Consider the following 17,508-nt stretch of genomic DNA (forward strand, 5'->3'; position numbering starts at 1 on the left):
CTTCATACAAACGTCATTCACCCAACCGCTATTGTGTGGTAAACTTTGAGGGTTTTTATTGTAGAGAACAACTATCTCTGAAGTGTGCTTTAGGCTGAACGTATTTTAAAAGGATGGGGTAATAATTTATTTTTGTATTTGCCTCTTTTTAGACCTTTGTGATTGATAAGTGCTTTGGGAACTTAACTGTCATCTTTGGTAGGACAAGAGTTTTATATTATTGTTACAATAAACGTTCAAATCGTATTAATATTTATTGCCTCTTTTTAGACGTTTGCTTTTAAAAAGTATTATGGAACGTAGCATTATCTTACTAGGATATGATTTGTATTTGTTTGTAAGGCCAAATAAATTAATACAACACTAGCCCCAAAAAATAGGGAAGAAACCACATTTTATTTTGTTGAATTATTTTGTTGCTTCAAAACTTCGGGTAGGAACGGTTGTTAAAATCATGGTTGCCCTTGCATGAAACTTGCCTGTAAAATCAACGGTGTCCAAGTTCAGACTCGAAAATCTCTCAAAATGACACAGAAAATTAGCCCCAAAACGCAACCGTTCCGAGGTCTGTAAATTGTGACCATCCACCACCAATGGGCTGTAAAGTTGACACTTTTACTGTTATGGGCTCAATGCATTTTTGGAGAGAGTGTGTAATCAGCTTCAAAATGATACCATCCACATTTAAATCAGACTTTTCTTGACGAAGTTATGATTTCTCAAAGCCACCTACTTTTTTATTCAGATTTCTCAAAGATTTCTTGAAAACCCAAACAATTTAATAGGCTCTGCAATGTACAAGTGCGACTTTACAGCCCATTGGTGGTGGATGGTCACAATTTAATCACGCAACACAAAAGCAGATATCACGCCTATAGTCATTGTTATTGGAGTGTGACAGGTATTCTTTTGTGTGCGGTTAAACGTGTGCCTTGTGCGGCGGTGCGCCTTGTCTGCTGACGTTTGAATTTTTTTTGGTCATTTTAGCATCCTGCGCCTTGTCCGCCGAGCGTCTTATCCGCAGGAAAATACGGTACATGTAAGAGGGACTGTAAACATTCCCATTCATGAATGGTATGAACTGCGCTTTAATTTGATCTTTTCTCTCCCAGCCTGCTGTCCAGGCAGAAAGCATACCGTGATGTATCCAGAGAGATACAAGACCTCAAGTGCCAAGAGGCTAAGCTGAACGCCCAGTACACCATGCTGGACCAGAAGCTAAGCTCGATGGGCGATGAGGATAACCTACCTGCAGGATTAGACCTACCGGAAGTTCCGACCAATTCCATGACGTTGCCGACCCCTGTAAGTCCAAAGTAAAACATGAAATAATAAAACCACAAGGGAATACTGACTGGGTAAATGCTTAAATTATTCGGGGATGGACAAGGGAAAACATTCCCTTTAGAGGGACTTGAGCCAGAATAATCCCTAATAGCGGAACAAGAATACACAATCTAAGAAGAGTTATTGCAGTAACGGGCATATAAAAATGAACAGCAAAAAAGTTTTACACGATGCACCGTTTCTCTGAGGGGTCATTCTTACAAATACATGATACCATTCACCAGGACAGGGGTCTACCAACAGTCAGTCTTCCCCAATAGCATAAGGATATGGAACAATCTCCCAGAAGACCTAATCAACTGCACAACTCTTGCTAGTCTTAAGCAGGGTGTACAGTCTGTCAAGCCCCGCTAGGTCAGCCTGAGCTGTTTTTAGCCGCACTCTATGTTAACTGTTCACCCACCTGCACTGTATACACCAGATGGTGGACTGTACTTTTACGGAAGAAGATGAAGAATACTTCTTTTTATATAACCACATTATTTTGCGTGAATTGTTTCTCAAAACGCTTTTTACTATCAGAAGCTGCTGTACATGTAGGCTTCTATAACCAAAAGTATTTGTTCCCATTGTTTTAAAGAGTGATTTTCAAACTTATTTATGTACCTTCCCTTTAAGATATAGTTATTTATTCGTTTGCCTCGTGCAGGAGAAAAAGAAGCTGCATCTCGGCAGTGGAGTGACAAGAATCTTTGGAAAACGTGGTCCAGACTCAAGTGAGGTAAGTTCTGATTATGAAGTACCTGTTGTATTAAGCTGTGATCCCATTGGACTTTCAAGTTTTGCGACTTTTCTGTAAATCCAATGGGGATGGGTGGTAAACTGACCTCCTAGTCAATTTATCGTGACCATGGTGTAAAACTAACAGGCTGGAAAAGGGCGTAGAAAACTTCCGCACAGCCACGGTAACTAAATAAGGCCAATGGGAACAGCTCTGCACCAACCTATAATAAGGGAAACTGAATTAAAATATAATCTTGCTTCCATGGAATGAAAAAAATAAGCTTAGATTACTTGGCTTCCAGCGGATAAAAAAGAATGTTTAGGAGAAGTCAAAATTCACTCTGTGGTCCAGCTGGCTTAGTTCAGTATTGAAAATCATCCCCATTTAAAATGTTGGGAAGGTAGTGCATTCTGCTCTACCAGCCAGGCTCCTAGCAGATGATACCCTTGCTTACATCTTTAGGGACTGTGAAGGGGGTAACCCTGTTTCAGCCCCATGAGTAGGCGTCAATGTGTCCCTGGTGATGGTTGATTTGGTCAAAATCAGCCGAGTGTAGCCCTCACTTTGAAGTGGCCGTCAGGCCTTGGTAGTTGGGCGATATCTCATAATTGTTTGTATTATTTTTGTTTGTTTTTATTATTAAATATGGACCAGAGCAAAAAGGTGACGGTCTAGTGAAATAGCAAGCTAACTGGTCCTCCTGCTGGCTAGACTTGCGGACAATTCTTTAATGGGTTGTCGCAGTGAGATAGTCGAGGTGTGGTGGTGGCGTAATGCTTCAGGTTTTGGCGATGGAATACTGCTCTCGCGAGATCTTACGCGAAGCTGCTGGCTGCCAAATACTACTCCCCCATTAAATGAAACTCGCAGCACAAGAGTGGAAGTCTTGCGAGCGCCAGCAGTCTCTATCGCCAGTGTTGCCGGACTCGCGGAGCAAGCTGGAAAGCTATTATTGTGACAGACATTTTATGACTTGTCCACAAGTGAACCTGCTTGCCACCCAATACAAAAGCTGAGAGTAAACTCTGGATGTGTGTGTTTTATTAACTGAGCAATTTTTGAATGAACCATTTACAGAGAGATAACCCCTGGTTCTGGTACAGGAGAAATACCAACCAGTCTTTGATCAATTTTGTAAGTGTTGGCATGGGACGTGCACAGTCAGCAATACAACTATGCATCATGTTGTATTAATCTAACAAAAGTTACCCAGAGAGATCAAGTAGGATTTTAAACTTTGCATGGTGGAAGTACTATAACTACAAGAGAGGTTTGCGGTAACACCATGGTAAAATATCTTTTTGAGTAGTGTTGGTTCTGAAGAGAACCAGTGGTTAACGACTCAACGTTTCCATCAGTATGCTTTGGCCATCTTCTGGAGAATGATTGAAACGTCGAGTCGAGGCGTCAACCACCGGTTCTTTTAAGAACCAACACTACTCAAAAAGAGATATATTCACATGGTGTTACCACAAACCCTGTCTTAGTCAAAGAAATCAAGATAAATATTTGGCTTGAACAGTACATCCTGGTTTCTTGTTTTGCCTGTTCCTTGTTTTTTTAAGCATGATGTTTGTCTGTTTGTGATAATGTTGTATCAGTGTTATGACATTTCGTTTATGTTGTTGTTGAAGTTCTGGATGGGATACATGTAGATGGATGTGTGTTTAAAGGGATGGTACATGTATACATTTGGTGATTGGAACCCACTGTTTGTTTAAATCCTGAGTTGTACATGTATACCATAAAACTAACCTGTGATAGTTTCATGGTAGCTTTTTTCAGATTTTGCTGAAAATCTGGAGTGGTTATGACCACGCAAGAAGAGTAATCTGCATTATATTTATTTTATTATAATTATTTCTTCTTTACCCTGGGGAAACCTCTCAGTAAAACACTGTTTTCCAGAGGTGCCCAGCAACTACATACACATTAAAATTTTAAAATTGTATTAATATAAAAATATAATTGGAATACACAATCTGAGAAACGCTGCTGTCAGAACAGCTTCTCAGATTCAAATTTGGGGGGATAAAAAGGGATATCTTTTTCTATATCTATGGTACTTAAAAGTGAAAAGTTTATCATAATGCAATATACTATCCAAAGCTGCTGTACTTCTTACCAAGTAAGTTGTAATCTCTTTTAGTTTTCAGAGTTACATGACCAAACGGGACACTCTGACTCTTTGACAGTGTACATTACATCTAAGCTACACTGACTGACATATTGCCACACAAAGCCCCTTTGATTTTTCATGGTCGTTTCCGCACATTGAGGCAATGCTGGCAGACATGTTGCCACTCAAAATGCAATTGAGATAGCTAAAAAGGTAAAACATCGTACACGAGACACTTTTTTTGGATAAGGTAACATTTCAAAAAGGTAACTTTCTAAAGAACAACAATTATGGCAGGAAAACATTTGGTAAAATTATGAGACTGAAGGGGGAAAACAACACAGAAGCCTCAGCTGCCAAGATCAATTTAAAAACAGATTTTTAAATGAGAACGTTGATTGTGCATGAAGGACCATTGAATATGCCAATTGAAATGTTGTATTTGTAGTTGATTGGAAGCACTATGTATGTAGTTTTGAAATTGATGCACTTTTCAAAATTTGAATTTAGAATAGTGGTTTTGACTGACTTTCTGTCATTGAGACTGTGGCATATTTTTGTGTGATTGTAAATAAAAACCAAGTCGTCAGGGAACTAGACCATGCTACAGACTTGTTACAAGATATCAGTTGTTTCAACTGAGCACAGCAATAACGTAAGGTGTCCTCAAGGTTACATGCATGCCAACCTTATTCCCAGGAGTGATCAATCTCGTTGCACCATTTCATCCCAGCATGCCTTGCTTGCTCATAACCCCTGGAATTGGTTCATTAAAATGTGCCAGAATCTGGCACATGTTTTATTAGGCCTGTGGTCTAACCACTCTATGTGTGCTAGAGTATGGTACAATGTAGCTTGCAAACCACTGGTGCATTCAACTGTATGCAGTTTAAGGTTACCCTGTAAAAACAAGATTCATTTGAAATGGAATCCCGTCAAAACACTTTACACGTGCTTACAAAGCGTTCCTACAAGCCCCATTCTGCCAAGAATATTCTCTGTCCTCACTGTAAAAGAAATGAAGATTTGCTTGTGGTGCTACTGCAAACCCATTTTGAAAATACTCCCACCATGCAAGTTTCAAATCCTACTTGATTTCCATTTTAAAAAGTTGCTTGTTGTAGTGTCGGTAATCTTGGAATGATGCAGGTTTTTAAGTTTTTGTTATTATATATGGTCCAAGATTTGCATGTTAAAGGCAGGGGACACCCGTTGGTTATTGTCAAAGACCAGTCTTCTCACTTGGTGTATCCCAGCCTGTGAAAATTTGGGCTCAATTGGTCATCGAAGTTGCATGAGAACAATGGAAGAAAAAACAACCTTGTTGCATTACTTTGTGTGCTTTCAGATGCATAATCAGAGGCTTCAGCCAGGATATTTTATAATTTTTAGTGAGAAATTTACCTCTTTCTCAAAAATATGTTACATCAGAGGGAGCCCTTTCTCACAATGTTTAATACTATCAACAGCTCTCCATTGCTCGTTACCAAGTAGGTTTTTATGCTAACAAATATTTTGAGTAATTACCAAAAGTGTCCAGTGCCTTTAAACATACTTCCATGTGCAGGCAGAGAACCCTGCAGTGGGCATTCATTTTTATTTTTATTAAAGGAACGTTACGAAATTGGTCAGGAACAAAATCTTGAAGATGACAGACTTACATCAAACTTACACAGTCTAATGATAATGATAGTAGAAAGCGTCCCTTGAAATATTTCTATCTGAAATGTCATATTTGATGAGAAATAAATAATCTAATTTTGCATTTGGAGTTTATCGCTCAATGGGCGTTTTATTCATTTTTTTTGTTTGCATCAATGTCATGCAAAATGTGTCTTTGGTTTTTCACTATTTTCTCGTGACCCGGATGGCGGATCGATCTCACACTTCTACAGGTTTGTCAGTTTATGTATACGGTGGATTACATAAAGTGCTTACACTGCCAGCAAATGTTTTGTTAGCAGAAACAATTGTGTAATGTTCCTTAAATGTTATCTCCTGATTCTTTCTCAAAGCAACAGCAGAAGCAGAGTGTGAGCGATATACCCATTGAGGAAGAGGAGTGGTATCATGGGGCCCTACCACGCCTCGAGACGGAGGAACTCTTAGTCAACGATGGTGACTTCTTGGTGCGGGAAAAGAGCGATGCTTCAGGGCAATACGTCCTCTCCGCTAAGACCAACAGTCGCATCCGCCACTTCCCCATCCAACTCAATGAAGACGTAAGTGTTTGGAAGATCAGTAACTTGCATATCATTTCTCTCGGATCAACTTTGTAAGGCTTCTTAGAGCTTCTTAGATACCAGGCGCATATTGCACATGTTCATATATGTGACATGGTATTATTGCTGGTAACTTCACTATGGCGAGCATAATTTTGCTTGTGCTCAGCTACATTCTGTACTAAAGCAGCTCTATGAAGTTGTGCCCTGATATTATTGGTCATGTTAAAAAGTACATGAAACTCCTTTCCTGGGGTGAAAAGTTTTAATAAAAAATTCTCTCCTGTGATTTTTGTTTAACACTCCAATTGCACTGGGTAAAAAAGAAAACTTATGGCAATTCGTTCACAAATTCGGTTGTAAGATTCTCCCTGCGATACTAAAAACGATTTGGGAATAAGTCTTATCTCTACAGATTAGATAAAGTTTTCCTAATAAGTATTATTTACCTTCATTTCACTGAACAGAACATGTATCGTCTAGAAGGGACGGCATTTCCCAGCGTTGGTCATCTCATACGATACCAGCTGTCTAGTGCGGTGCCGGTCACCAAAGCATCCCAGGCATGTTTGATCCATCCAGTAGTCAAGGTACGAGATGAGCACGACCTACGACACGAAGAGATCGAGCTCGGAGATAAACTTGGAGCGGTGAGTCTTAAAGTAAAAGTAGTCTGTCCCGAGCCAATACGGCTCATCATGCCGGGTTTATATCAAGTTTCCTTGCTGTTAAAACGACTGAGAATATTTACCATTTTGTACTCCTAGGTGGAGAGAAGCACATATGATAAAGTGCCTTGCTCAAGGATACAAGTGTCACAACTGACCAGGCCAGGATTCAAACCCTCATTCTGTATATTACAGAAATTGAGTTCAGTGTGCTTGACCCCTCGGCAACGAGCCTTCTGGAATATCTACAGTGTGTACTTGCGTACTTGCATATTGTTAACACATTATTAATTTGGGGTTGAACAAAGAAACATTTACGAGAGCGGCATTTGAACCGATGACCTCCGGATTAACGTGCCGGCGCTCTACCAACTGAGCTTTCTAGCCCTATGTTGGCGGTCTCCCTATTTTGTCAAAATATTTGTTGTACAAATGTATGTCTTCTGACTGCCCCCCCCCCCCTGAACAGTGATATGTATTGGCAAAATAGTGCTAGAAAGCGCCGGCACATTAATCCAGGGGTCGTTTGTTCAAATCCTGCTCTAATCAATCTTTCTTTGTTGAACCCCCAAATTGTTTCAAATTTACCTAGTCAAATTCCCTTGTGGTTTATTTATTATTTGAGATAGAAATAAGTCAGAATTTGAATTTGTTTTCTTTTAATTTTCTAGGGTCATTTTGGAGACGTATTCCGAGGGAAACTGATAAAGAACGGAACGCCGGTTGCGGTCAAGACGTGCAAGGAGACTGTAGATGCGGCGACAAGACGCAAATTCCTGATGGAGGCGAACATCCTGAAACAATACAACCATCCCAACATTGTGAAGCTGATCGGTGTATGCACGGACAAGCATCCCATTTATATTGTCATGGAGTTAGTGCCAGGTGCGTTGATCCAAGCTGAGATTTTTAGTCCTTTCATTGTCAGGTTGTTTGTTTGTACCCATATATGGGTAATTTGCAGTAACACCATGCGTGTGCCTTTCGCTAGGTAGATTTGTTCTTTTGACAACTTGCCATGCTATACACCAATCCGGACGCGCAAATATTGGGCACCGCGCGCCACTGCTGCAGTGTACCTGTGCCTAATTCTGTGCACAAAGACATGAGAAAATCATTTTCCTTTTCACTTTTTATGGGAATCGAGTGTCTTCCTCTACAATCTATGCAATTTCCCTAATATGGCTGTATGATACAACTATGTGCTACATTCTTAAATTTTTTTTTTAACTAAGCAGAAAGTAAATAACTGGAATTCTGACAAAATACCTTGCCAATGTAACGCATTTTAGCGACTACTATGCAGTTTCGGGCATCTTTGACCCCTAACACACCTAAGACAAGCACCATTTTCAAGATGATTCGGTTTGTTTTTAGTTGCAAATATTTGTGGTCAGTGATCTTCATTGTTATATCATGATGTCCTGTCAAGGAAATTGCGTAAGTCGTTGAGGAAAACATTTTATTTCCAAAGAGAGTGAAAAGGAACACAATTTTCTCGTGTCTTTTTGCACAAAACTAAGCACTGGTACATTGCAGCAGCAGAGCTGCCAACTCTTCCGGATTTTGCGGAAGACTCCCGTATTTGACGGAAATCTTCCGTCATCCCGCAAGCAGTCAAAATCTCCCGGATCCCCAACCTGTTAATGAAAAAATAATAAAACTGACGAATTTCCTAGCCCTCCGCCGTGGCCCGTGTGTGTAAAACGTTTGCGCGCGTGCATATTTAATTGCATAGATGCGCAGAAAAAGTTGTTCTAACCGTAGTTTCGTCTTCTGCGCATCGATACATGTGCATGCTATGTTTGGCACTGATCAACCTCGCCACCATGGGTAGCGCGCTATATCGATACCTCTCGTCACTAACCCCTGGAATAGATGATTGCACTTACAGTGGCGTAATACTCGTGTGGGATCGTTATGACGCACTGCCCACGATCGAGCAAATGACGCTGCTACATCACTGGGAACGTGGTTGGGAATGTAAAGCAAAATGGCGCCGCCCAGCAGAGCAACTGGTAAGTCGCTGTAGAAAATTAAATACGCTCAAAAATACAAAGAAGACTACCACAAAGAATGGCCTTGTATAAAGAATCATCACAGGATGAAAACCATGCCTTTTGCACTACGTGCAAATCAGAGATATCTGTGAAATACGGCGGACGAAACGACATATTGAGACACATAGATTCCGAAAAACATTGCAGTAGTGCAACAGCACGATCCAACACGCTAGGCATTGCAGATTTTTTTTGAAAATCGGGCTCTGATGACAGCAGTATAATAAAGGCGGAAACTTTATTCACAGGGTTTATAATTGAACATAACTTAAACGTTGCATCTTCTGACCATGCTGGTCCTCTTTTTAGACGAATGTTTCCCGACAGTGCTTCAAAACTAGAACCATGTGCAAAACATTTAAAACATAAACAGCAATATTCTTTAGTAATATTTCAAATGTATATGTCTGTATATGAATATTGGTTTTTATGTCCGCAAAAATCGTTGTGACGCGTGCTGAGATTGAGTCTTTCTGACTTAAAAATAAAATCTTCCTGATTTTCAAAAACCAATATTGGCAGCTCTGCAGCAGTGGCGCGTGGTGCCCAACACTTGCGCGCCCGGATTAGTGTATATACTCTACTACTGCGGAGTAGATTTTCTGGATTCGGTATATGTCTCAGTTCTGAATAGAACTGTCCTGTTTATTAACTTCTCCTTGGGTGGAAGGTAGAAAATCAGCAGGGACTACTACTTTAGCTTTAGTGGATTGAGGGGACTTCTTGTCATTAACTTCACTACCACGAAGTGAGTTCTTAATTGGTTTCAAAGTTGCCACCAGCTTGCTTTAGTCATCGTCAGGAGACTTTGTTTTTACCCAGTTTTTTCTGTGGCGATTCAACATGAGTTCTCATCTGACCCCTATGGAATGAAATTAAAAAAATCACAACTTAAAAAGTTTTTGAGCGCCCACCATAAATCTTTTAAAGATTGTTTGTTGCATCATAAATTAACATTTGGTGAAAAGATTACAAATTTGAATTATACAATTTTTGTACTAGAGGTCTATGGAAAGATTTGCGCACATTTTTTGTGCACTCTATGCTACCATGCTTTTATGGCGAAAAACATTGTGTAAGTTATTGTGAGATTATAGGGGAAACTTCACAGAAACATCGTTTAAAATGATCAATTTAAGTAGTTTGTTGAATGAGAATGTTGATTGTACATGTACATGGTGGACCATTGAATGGTTCACTGTTGCACTGCAAGGTATAAAGCAGAGGAGGGCACACATACTTTCAAAAAATTCTTAATGACCTTCTTGCTATGATCACAGGTGGCGATCTGTTGTCTTTCCTCCGTAACGACGAGAATGACATCAGCACCAAGCAGATGGTGAAAATGTCGGAAGAGACTGGGGCAGGAATGGCCTTCTTAGAATCTAAGAATTGCATCCACAGGTAGGAAGAACACTCCTGGGGTAGATTTCACAAAGAGTTAAGACTAGTCTTATCTCAATTTCTTGAGGACTTGCCTTAAGTTGGTAATAACTCTTAGGATTAGTCCGAGGTTAGAACTATCTTTATGAAGTCAAACCCTTATGAATATCCCAAGGGGTTCAAAATCGGCTTTATCAAATTGTTGGGGTTTTTTCCCCCTCAGGCAACATTTTTTTCTTTCCATAGTTGAACAATTTTGCAATGATTCTGCTCATTTGTGCCTTTGTGGCTTATGGCATGTATGGGGTGCCATGGCCCTGTGGTTTAGAGCATAGAATTCAAGTTGTGGTGGTTAAGTCATCTATGGCATGTATGGGGTGCCATGGCCCTGTGGTTTAGAGCATAGAATTCAAGTTGTGGTGGTTAAGTCATCTATGGCATGTATGGGGTGCCATGGCCCTGTGGTTTAGAGCATAGAATTCAAGTTGTGGTGGTTAAGTCATCTATGGCATGTATGGGGTGCCATGGCCCTGTGGTTTAGAGCATAGAATTCAAGTTGTGGTGGTTAAGTCATCTATGGCATGTATGGGGTGCCATGGCCCTGTGGTTTAGAGCATAGAATTCAAGTTGTGGTGGTTAAGTCATCTATGGCATGTATGGGGTGCCATGGCCCTGTGGTTTAGAGCATAGAATTCAAGTTGTGGTGGTTAAGTCATCTATGGCATGTATGGGGTGCCATGGCCCTGTGGTTTAGAGCATAGAATTCAAGTTGTGGTGGTTAAGTCATCTATGGCATGTATGGGGTGCCATGGCCCTGTGGTTTAGAGCATAGAATTCAAGTTGTGGTGGTTAAGTCATCTATGGCATGTATGGGGTGCCATGGCCCTGTGGTTTAGAGCATAGAATTCAAGTTGTGGTGGTTAAGTCATCTATGGCATGTATGGGGTGCCATGGCCCTGTGGTTTAGAGCATAGAATTCAAGTTGTGGTGGTTAAGTCATCTATGGCATGTATGGGGTGCCATGGCCCTGTGGTTTAGAGCATAGAATTCAAGTTGTGGTGGTTAAGTCATCTATGGCATGTATGGGGTGCCATGGCCCTGTGGTTTAGAGCATAGAATTCAAGTTGTGGTGGTTAAGTCATCTATGGCATGTATGGGGTGCCATGGCCCTGTGGTTTAGAGCATAGAATTCAAGTTGTGGTGGTTAAGTCATCTATGGCATGTATGGGGTGCCATGGCCCTGTGGTTTAGAGCATAGAACTCAAGTTGTGGTGGTTAAGTCATCTATGGCATGTATGGGGTGCCATGGCCCTGTGGTTTAGAGCATAGAATTCAAGTTGTGGTGGTTAAGTCATCTATGGCATGTATGGGGTGCCATGGCCCTGTGGTTTAGAGCATAGAATTCAAGTTGTGGTGGTTAAGTCATCTATGGCATGTATGGGGTGCCATGGCCCTGTGGTTTAGAGCATAGAATTCAAGTTGTGGTGGTTAAGTCATCTATGGCATGTATGGGGTGCCATGGCCCTGTGGTTTAGAGCATAGAATTCAAGTTGTGGTGGTTAAGTCATCTATGGCATGTATGGGGTGCCATGGCCCTGTGGTTTAGAGCATAGAATTCAAGTTGTGGTGGTTAAGTCATCTATGGCATGTATGGGGTGCCATGGCCCTGTGGTTTAGAGCATAGAATTCAAGTTGTGGTGGTTAAGTCATCTATGGCATGTATGGGGTGCCATGGCCCTGTGGTTTAGAGCATAGAATTCAAGTTGTGGTGGTTAAGTCATCAGGATGTGGGTTCCAATCTCGGTCTTGACACTTGATGGTTCACTACAATTGCTTCTCTTCATTCAGGGGTATAAACGGGTACCTGCCAGGGTAGAGGTTGATATTGTGTTTGAAAAAGCCTTCGGAGTGCCACTGCAGCCAGTGCCTGCATACTCTTCATGGAGCTGAGAAAGATTAAAGGAACATGTTGCCTCGGACAGGTCGAGTTGGTCATTGAATAACGTTATAAAATGTTATAAAATGCACATGGTTGGAAAGATGTTTTAAAAGTAGAATACAATGATCCACACAAACATGCCTCGAAATTGCACGGTTTTCCTTTTACCTCGTAGACTAACACGGTCAGCTATTTATGGGAGTCAAATTTGGCCGACTGTGTTCGTTCGCAAAGCAAAAGGAAAACCACGCAATTTCGAGGCATATTTTTGTGGAGCATTGTATTTTACTTTTAAAACATCTTTCCAACCATATGCATTTTATAACAAACGGTTACAAATGCTTGACCAACTCGTCCGATCCAAGGCAATGTGTCCATTTAAAGGAATGTTATTGGCCCAATGACCAGGGCACTATTGTAAAGCATATTTAGACGCTATTGTAAAATCTACTCTATAGACCTTTCCACTGTTGATAAACACGGCTAGTCGAATATTAGCAAAACAAGAAATCAATCATGTTATAAAAAATTTAGACCACGTTCAACGTTTTCTGTAAAGGTTCATGAGCTGAAATATTTCTTATAACTTTCTGATTTGATTCCAACAATATTTGTGTCACATTTCTACAACTATCGCCAGCTGTTTTTGATTTGCATTGATGGTTTTCCATAGTTTTCCAACCTTGGTTGGCAAACAATTGGGCCGTGGCTTTGCAATAGAAAGCTCTATAAGAACTAGTTATTTTTATTGTTATTATTCTTATCATTTGATTGACAGGGATTTAGCGGCAAGGAACTGCCTGGTGGGATTGAAGAACACTATTAAGATCAGTGACTTTGGAATGTCTAGAGAGGACGACGTCTATACCATCAAAGGTGGAGCAATGAGGCAGATCCCGATCAAATGGACGGCACCGGAAGCCATGAACTATGGTAAGTTGTTACAGCCATGGAGGATAAATTTCAGACTTTTTCCACATACATGTACATGTACTTAAAGCATTGGACACTATTGGTAATTACTTAAAATAATTGTTAGCATAAAAACTTACTTGGTTGCGAGCAATGGAGAGCTCCCTCTGAAGTAACTACTATAGTGATAATGGTGGCTTCTTACATAGCTCGCATATCCGTCACTCAGTGACACTCAAGGTGCTTCAACATTCAGTGTTTTCCTGCATAGCATGTGGACTAGGTCTGAATTATGGGACCAACTCCTTTTACATAGCACCATGTAATGTTTAACAAGGTGCTGTTGCGTAATATGCTGTCAATCAAACCAGGAACACTGGGGTGAACGCCTTCTCTTTTCGCTAAGTGCACTGGGTTCCTTTACTTGCTTTACACAACAGATGGGTCAATGACTTCACATCCCATTCGAAGGATGAAGCATCATGGTTAAGTGTCTTGCTTAAGGACACATGTGTCAGGACTGGGACTCGAACCTACACTCTGCTGATCAGAAACACCAGAGTTTGAATTCGGTGCCCCTAACCGCTAGGCCAGGACACTATGTAATATAAACTTGCCTTTGCGCATGTGGCTTAGACGGTTGGTGTTACAGTCACTATTTGTTTTTCATTTTCAGGCAAGTACACAACGATGTCGGACGTCTGGAGTTTTGGGATCTTATTGTGGGAGGTATTCTCACATGGTAGCACTCCGTATCCAGGGATGAACAATACAGAGGCAAGAGAAAAAGTTGAACAGGGTAAGATGCAAAAACCAATTTATTTGATAAATTTAATCACAATCATCTAGGCCCGATTTCATAGAGCTGCTAAGCACAAAAATTGGCTAAGCATGACATTTCTTCCTTGATATACACAGGATTACCAACCAAATTTCCCACGTGATTTTCAGGATAAGCAAACAGCTGAATACCAGTAACAAGCAATATGCAACAAATAGACATTTGGTTGGTAATCCTATTTTTATCAAGGAAAAAATGTCATGCTTAGCAAATTGTTGTGCTTAGCAGCTTTATGAAATTAGGCCCTGTTTATTATTATAATACTAATAATAATGTGGGATTTGAGGCATTGCATGGTGAGGTATCAATGTATATTAGGTTTGCGGTAACACCATGTGTATGTCTACTTGTTCGTCTCCTGACGTTGACTAGAGCAAATTGAAAACATATTAAAACCGTACAAAAAGACACAAGGAAATGTTTTCCAACTGTTTAACAACAACAACGTGTGAAATAAAAGCTATTATCTTCAAGTACGCGCTAATCCTCCAATCAGATTGCCAGAATGGAGTGGTGATAAAAACCTATATTGCACGGCTAATATCACTACATGCGTCTTGTGTGTTCTATGTCACGCGCCAAGTTTGCTTGAAGATAAATACGTTATCACACGCGCGCTCGTGGAAATACGGAAAATATAGCACGTCTGCGTCCCATATCCAACTCAGCCTTCGGCCTCGTTGGATATGGGACGCAGACGCGCTATATTTTTCCGTATTCCACTCGCGCTTGTGTGATAACTTATAAAACTTAATTCTCTGTGGCATGCCTCGTCCGAGTAGTCTAGTTCCCCAGACCCAAACTCTGGTGCTTCGGTTCAGTAGAGTTAGGGTACGAATCCCGGTTGTGACACCTGTGTCCCTGAGCAAGAAACTTAACGATAACCTGTGTATGTCAAGGAAGATAATTGGTTCTCTCCACCCAGGGGTAAATGGGTACCTGTGAGGGCAGAGATGGTTCGTGTGATTGATTTAGCCGAGTAGCGCATTTGCTGGGCTGTATACTTCCCAGGGAGCTAGAATGGTTTTAGGAATGAAATAAGGCCCAGTGACCAGGGGTAATAACGTTGGAAGCGCTTTGAGATGCCATTCGGGTGTGAAAAGCGCTAAATAAAAACTTGTTATTTTTATTATTGGTGTTTGAATCCCACTAATGAAACTTGTGCTGCTGAGCAAATCGCTTTTAACCATAATTACTTCTTGCATTCTGCTCTACCAGCCAGGCTCCATGTGTATGATAACCATGCCTGCATCCTTACGGACTGTGAATAAGGTCAGCGCCAGGAGCAGGTGGCAAAGTGCCCCTGGTGGTAGTTGATCTGGGCACCTTAGTTAAGTGTAGCCTTCACCTTAAACGAAAAGTAGCTGTCTGGCCTTATTTGTAAGGTGATCTCTCATAAAAATAAAAATCTCTCATAAAAATAAAAATATGAAAAATTAAATTACTTATTGGCTCATTATAGGTTATAGGATGCCCCCGGCACATGGTACCCCGGATGAGATGTACACACTGATGACAAGGTGCTGGGAGTATGGGGACGAGCACAGACCAAGGTTCAAGGAGATTCATGCGATATTGAAACGCCTCACCAAGACCGTCAAGTAGTCGCCACACGATCAGCTCAGTTGCGAACACTAACTGGTTTAAAGGCACTGGAAACATTTGGTAGTTTGTCAAAGACCAGTTTTCCCACTTGGTGTATCCCAACATATCAATAAAATATCAAATCTGTGAACAGTTGGGTTCAATTGGTCTTTGAAGTTGCAAGAAAATAATGAAAGGAAAAAAAAAACACCCTTGTTGCACGAAGCTGTGTGCTTTCAGATGCCTGAGAAAGGCTTCAGGTCTGAAGTCTTTCGCAGATTCATATATTTTTAGTGAGAAATTACTTCTTTCTTAAACAATGTGACTTCAGAGAGGGAATCGTTTTTACACAATGTTCTACACTATCAACAGCTCTCCATTACTCGTTGCCAAGTAAATTTTAAACTAAAAATTATTTTGATTTATTACCGATAGTGTCCTGTGCCTTTAAGTTTTACTTGTCACCGGCATCCTTTTGATATGAATTTGCCCAGTAAGTGTACATGTAGGTGATCGTAATTGCAGAATTCAGCGTTAAGCAGAGCCATAAAAAATCCACTGTGAAACCAGTGAGTATACTCCGAGAATTTGGCAGATGGAAAATGTATGTAACGCATTGGCTGGGTGTGGTGCGCAGCACGAAGGCGCATACACATGGCCATCCAAGGTGGCTTTCAATGCAAGGGGGTCTATGAGCTAATCATAATACTATTCGGTTTTTATATAGCGCTTTATACACCATGTCTCAAAATGCTGCCAACATTATTACCCTGATCACTTGGCCATTACATTAAACCATCTCAGCTCCCTGGGGAGTATACACAGCCTGTGCCGCCAATAGCGCACTAAGCCCTCACAGGTACCCATTTACCCCTGGGTGGAGAGAAGTAAAGTGTCCTGCTCAGGGACACAAGTGTCACTACCAGGATTCAAACGCACACTCTGCTGAATAGAAACACCAGAGCTTAGTTTCGGTGCTCTTATGCGCTTGGCCATGACTACCAATGACCCAAGTGCAAACATTCCAGACACTGTTTTTACCTCATGGTTTAATATGCAATCTAAACCACGAGCTCACATGAACTGCAACTATACTTAAATCTTATTTTATTTTTATAAGAACATGAACAGTATGAATGTGTATACATTTTTGTTAAATTATGTACATGTACATTTAGTTATATCTCAAAATAAGCATTGTAATACTTTGTAAAACTGGTGCATAAAAAACAGCTACATTTTCTTATTCATGTTGGATTAGGCAAAGCATCTCATTTCTTTAGCGTTAATTTTGTTTAACTACAAGGATAACATTTTAACCAGGTGCAACCAGTTTGATATCCACCTATTCAGATTAAGTTTACCAAAAGTTTACCCAAATAAGGTTATAGAAGTCAAAGTATCTTGTCATTTATTCTTGCATTTTTTATCTATGGGGGGCAGGGGTGTACAAGGGTTTGGGGGTTGGGGGTGGGGCGCTTACAGTCACCATTCTCTGCTTGCAATTGCTGGGCGAGTGTTGAATTTCTGTGCTAGCGTGGAATTCCCTGTTTCTGTAACTGCAGATTCTTTGCTATTGGTGAGCAGAGCCATGACATGGAGTAGGTTAATCAACAAGTTTCCTTTTCATAAAGAGGAACGGGTCTAGCGTGGAATTCCCTGTTTCTGTAACTGCAGATTCTTTGCTAATGGTGGGCAGACCCATGACA

At 40.8% G+C, this 17,508-nt stretch overlaps 1 protein-coding gene across 2 annotated transcripts in view; it reads left to right on the forward strand.

Annotated features, from left to right (window-relative positions):
* Window positions 1-15,928, forward strand: part of LOC117288173 (tyrosine-protein kinase Fer-like) — a 51,038-nt gene extending 35,110 nt beyond the window's left edge. The window contains exons 9-17 of one of the 2 annotated variants that reach the window (XM_033768904.1): window positions 1,113-1,305; window positions 1,997-2,068; window positions 6,206-6,412; window positions 6,880-7,062; window positions 7,752-7,965; window positions 10,421-10,544; window positions 13,241-13,395; window positions 14,051-14,173; window positions 15,678-15,928. In XM_033768904.1, the coding sequence (XP_033624795.1) occupies window positions 1,113-1,305; window positions 1,997-2,068; window positions 6,206-6,412; window positions 6,880-7,062; window positions 7,752-7,965; window positions 10,421-10,544; window positions 13,241-13,395; window positions 14,051-14,173; window positions 15,678-15,820 (1,414 nt within the window). In that variant the 3' untranslated portion in view covers window positions 15,821-15,928. The remainder of the gene's footprint in view (window positions 1-1,112; window positions 1,306-1,996; window positions 2,069-6,205; window positions 6,413-6,879; window positions 7,063-7,751; window positions 7,966-10,420; window positions 10,545-13,240; window positions 13,396-14,050; window positions 14,174-15,677) is intronic. The other variant, XM_033768905.1, reaches the window with a different exon arrangement.
* The last annotated feature ends 1,580 nt before the right edge of the window (window positions 15,929-17,508 follow it).

Source organism: Asterias rubens, chromosome 3, assembly GCF_902459465.1.
Source record: "Asterias rubens chromosome 3, eAstRub1.3, whole genome shotgun sequence".
Lineage (NCBI taxonomy): Eukaryota > Metazoa > Echinodermata > Asteroidea > Forcipulatida > Asteriidae > Asterias > Asterias rubens.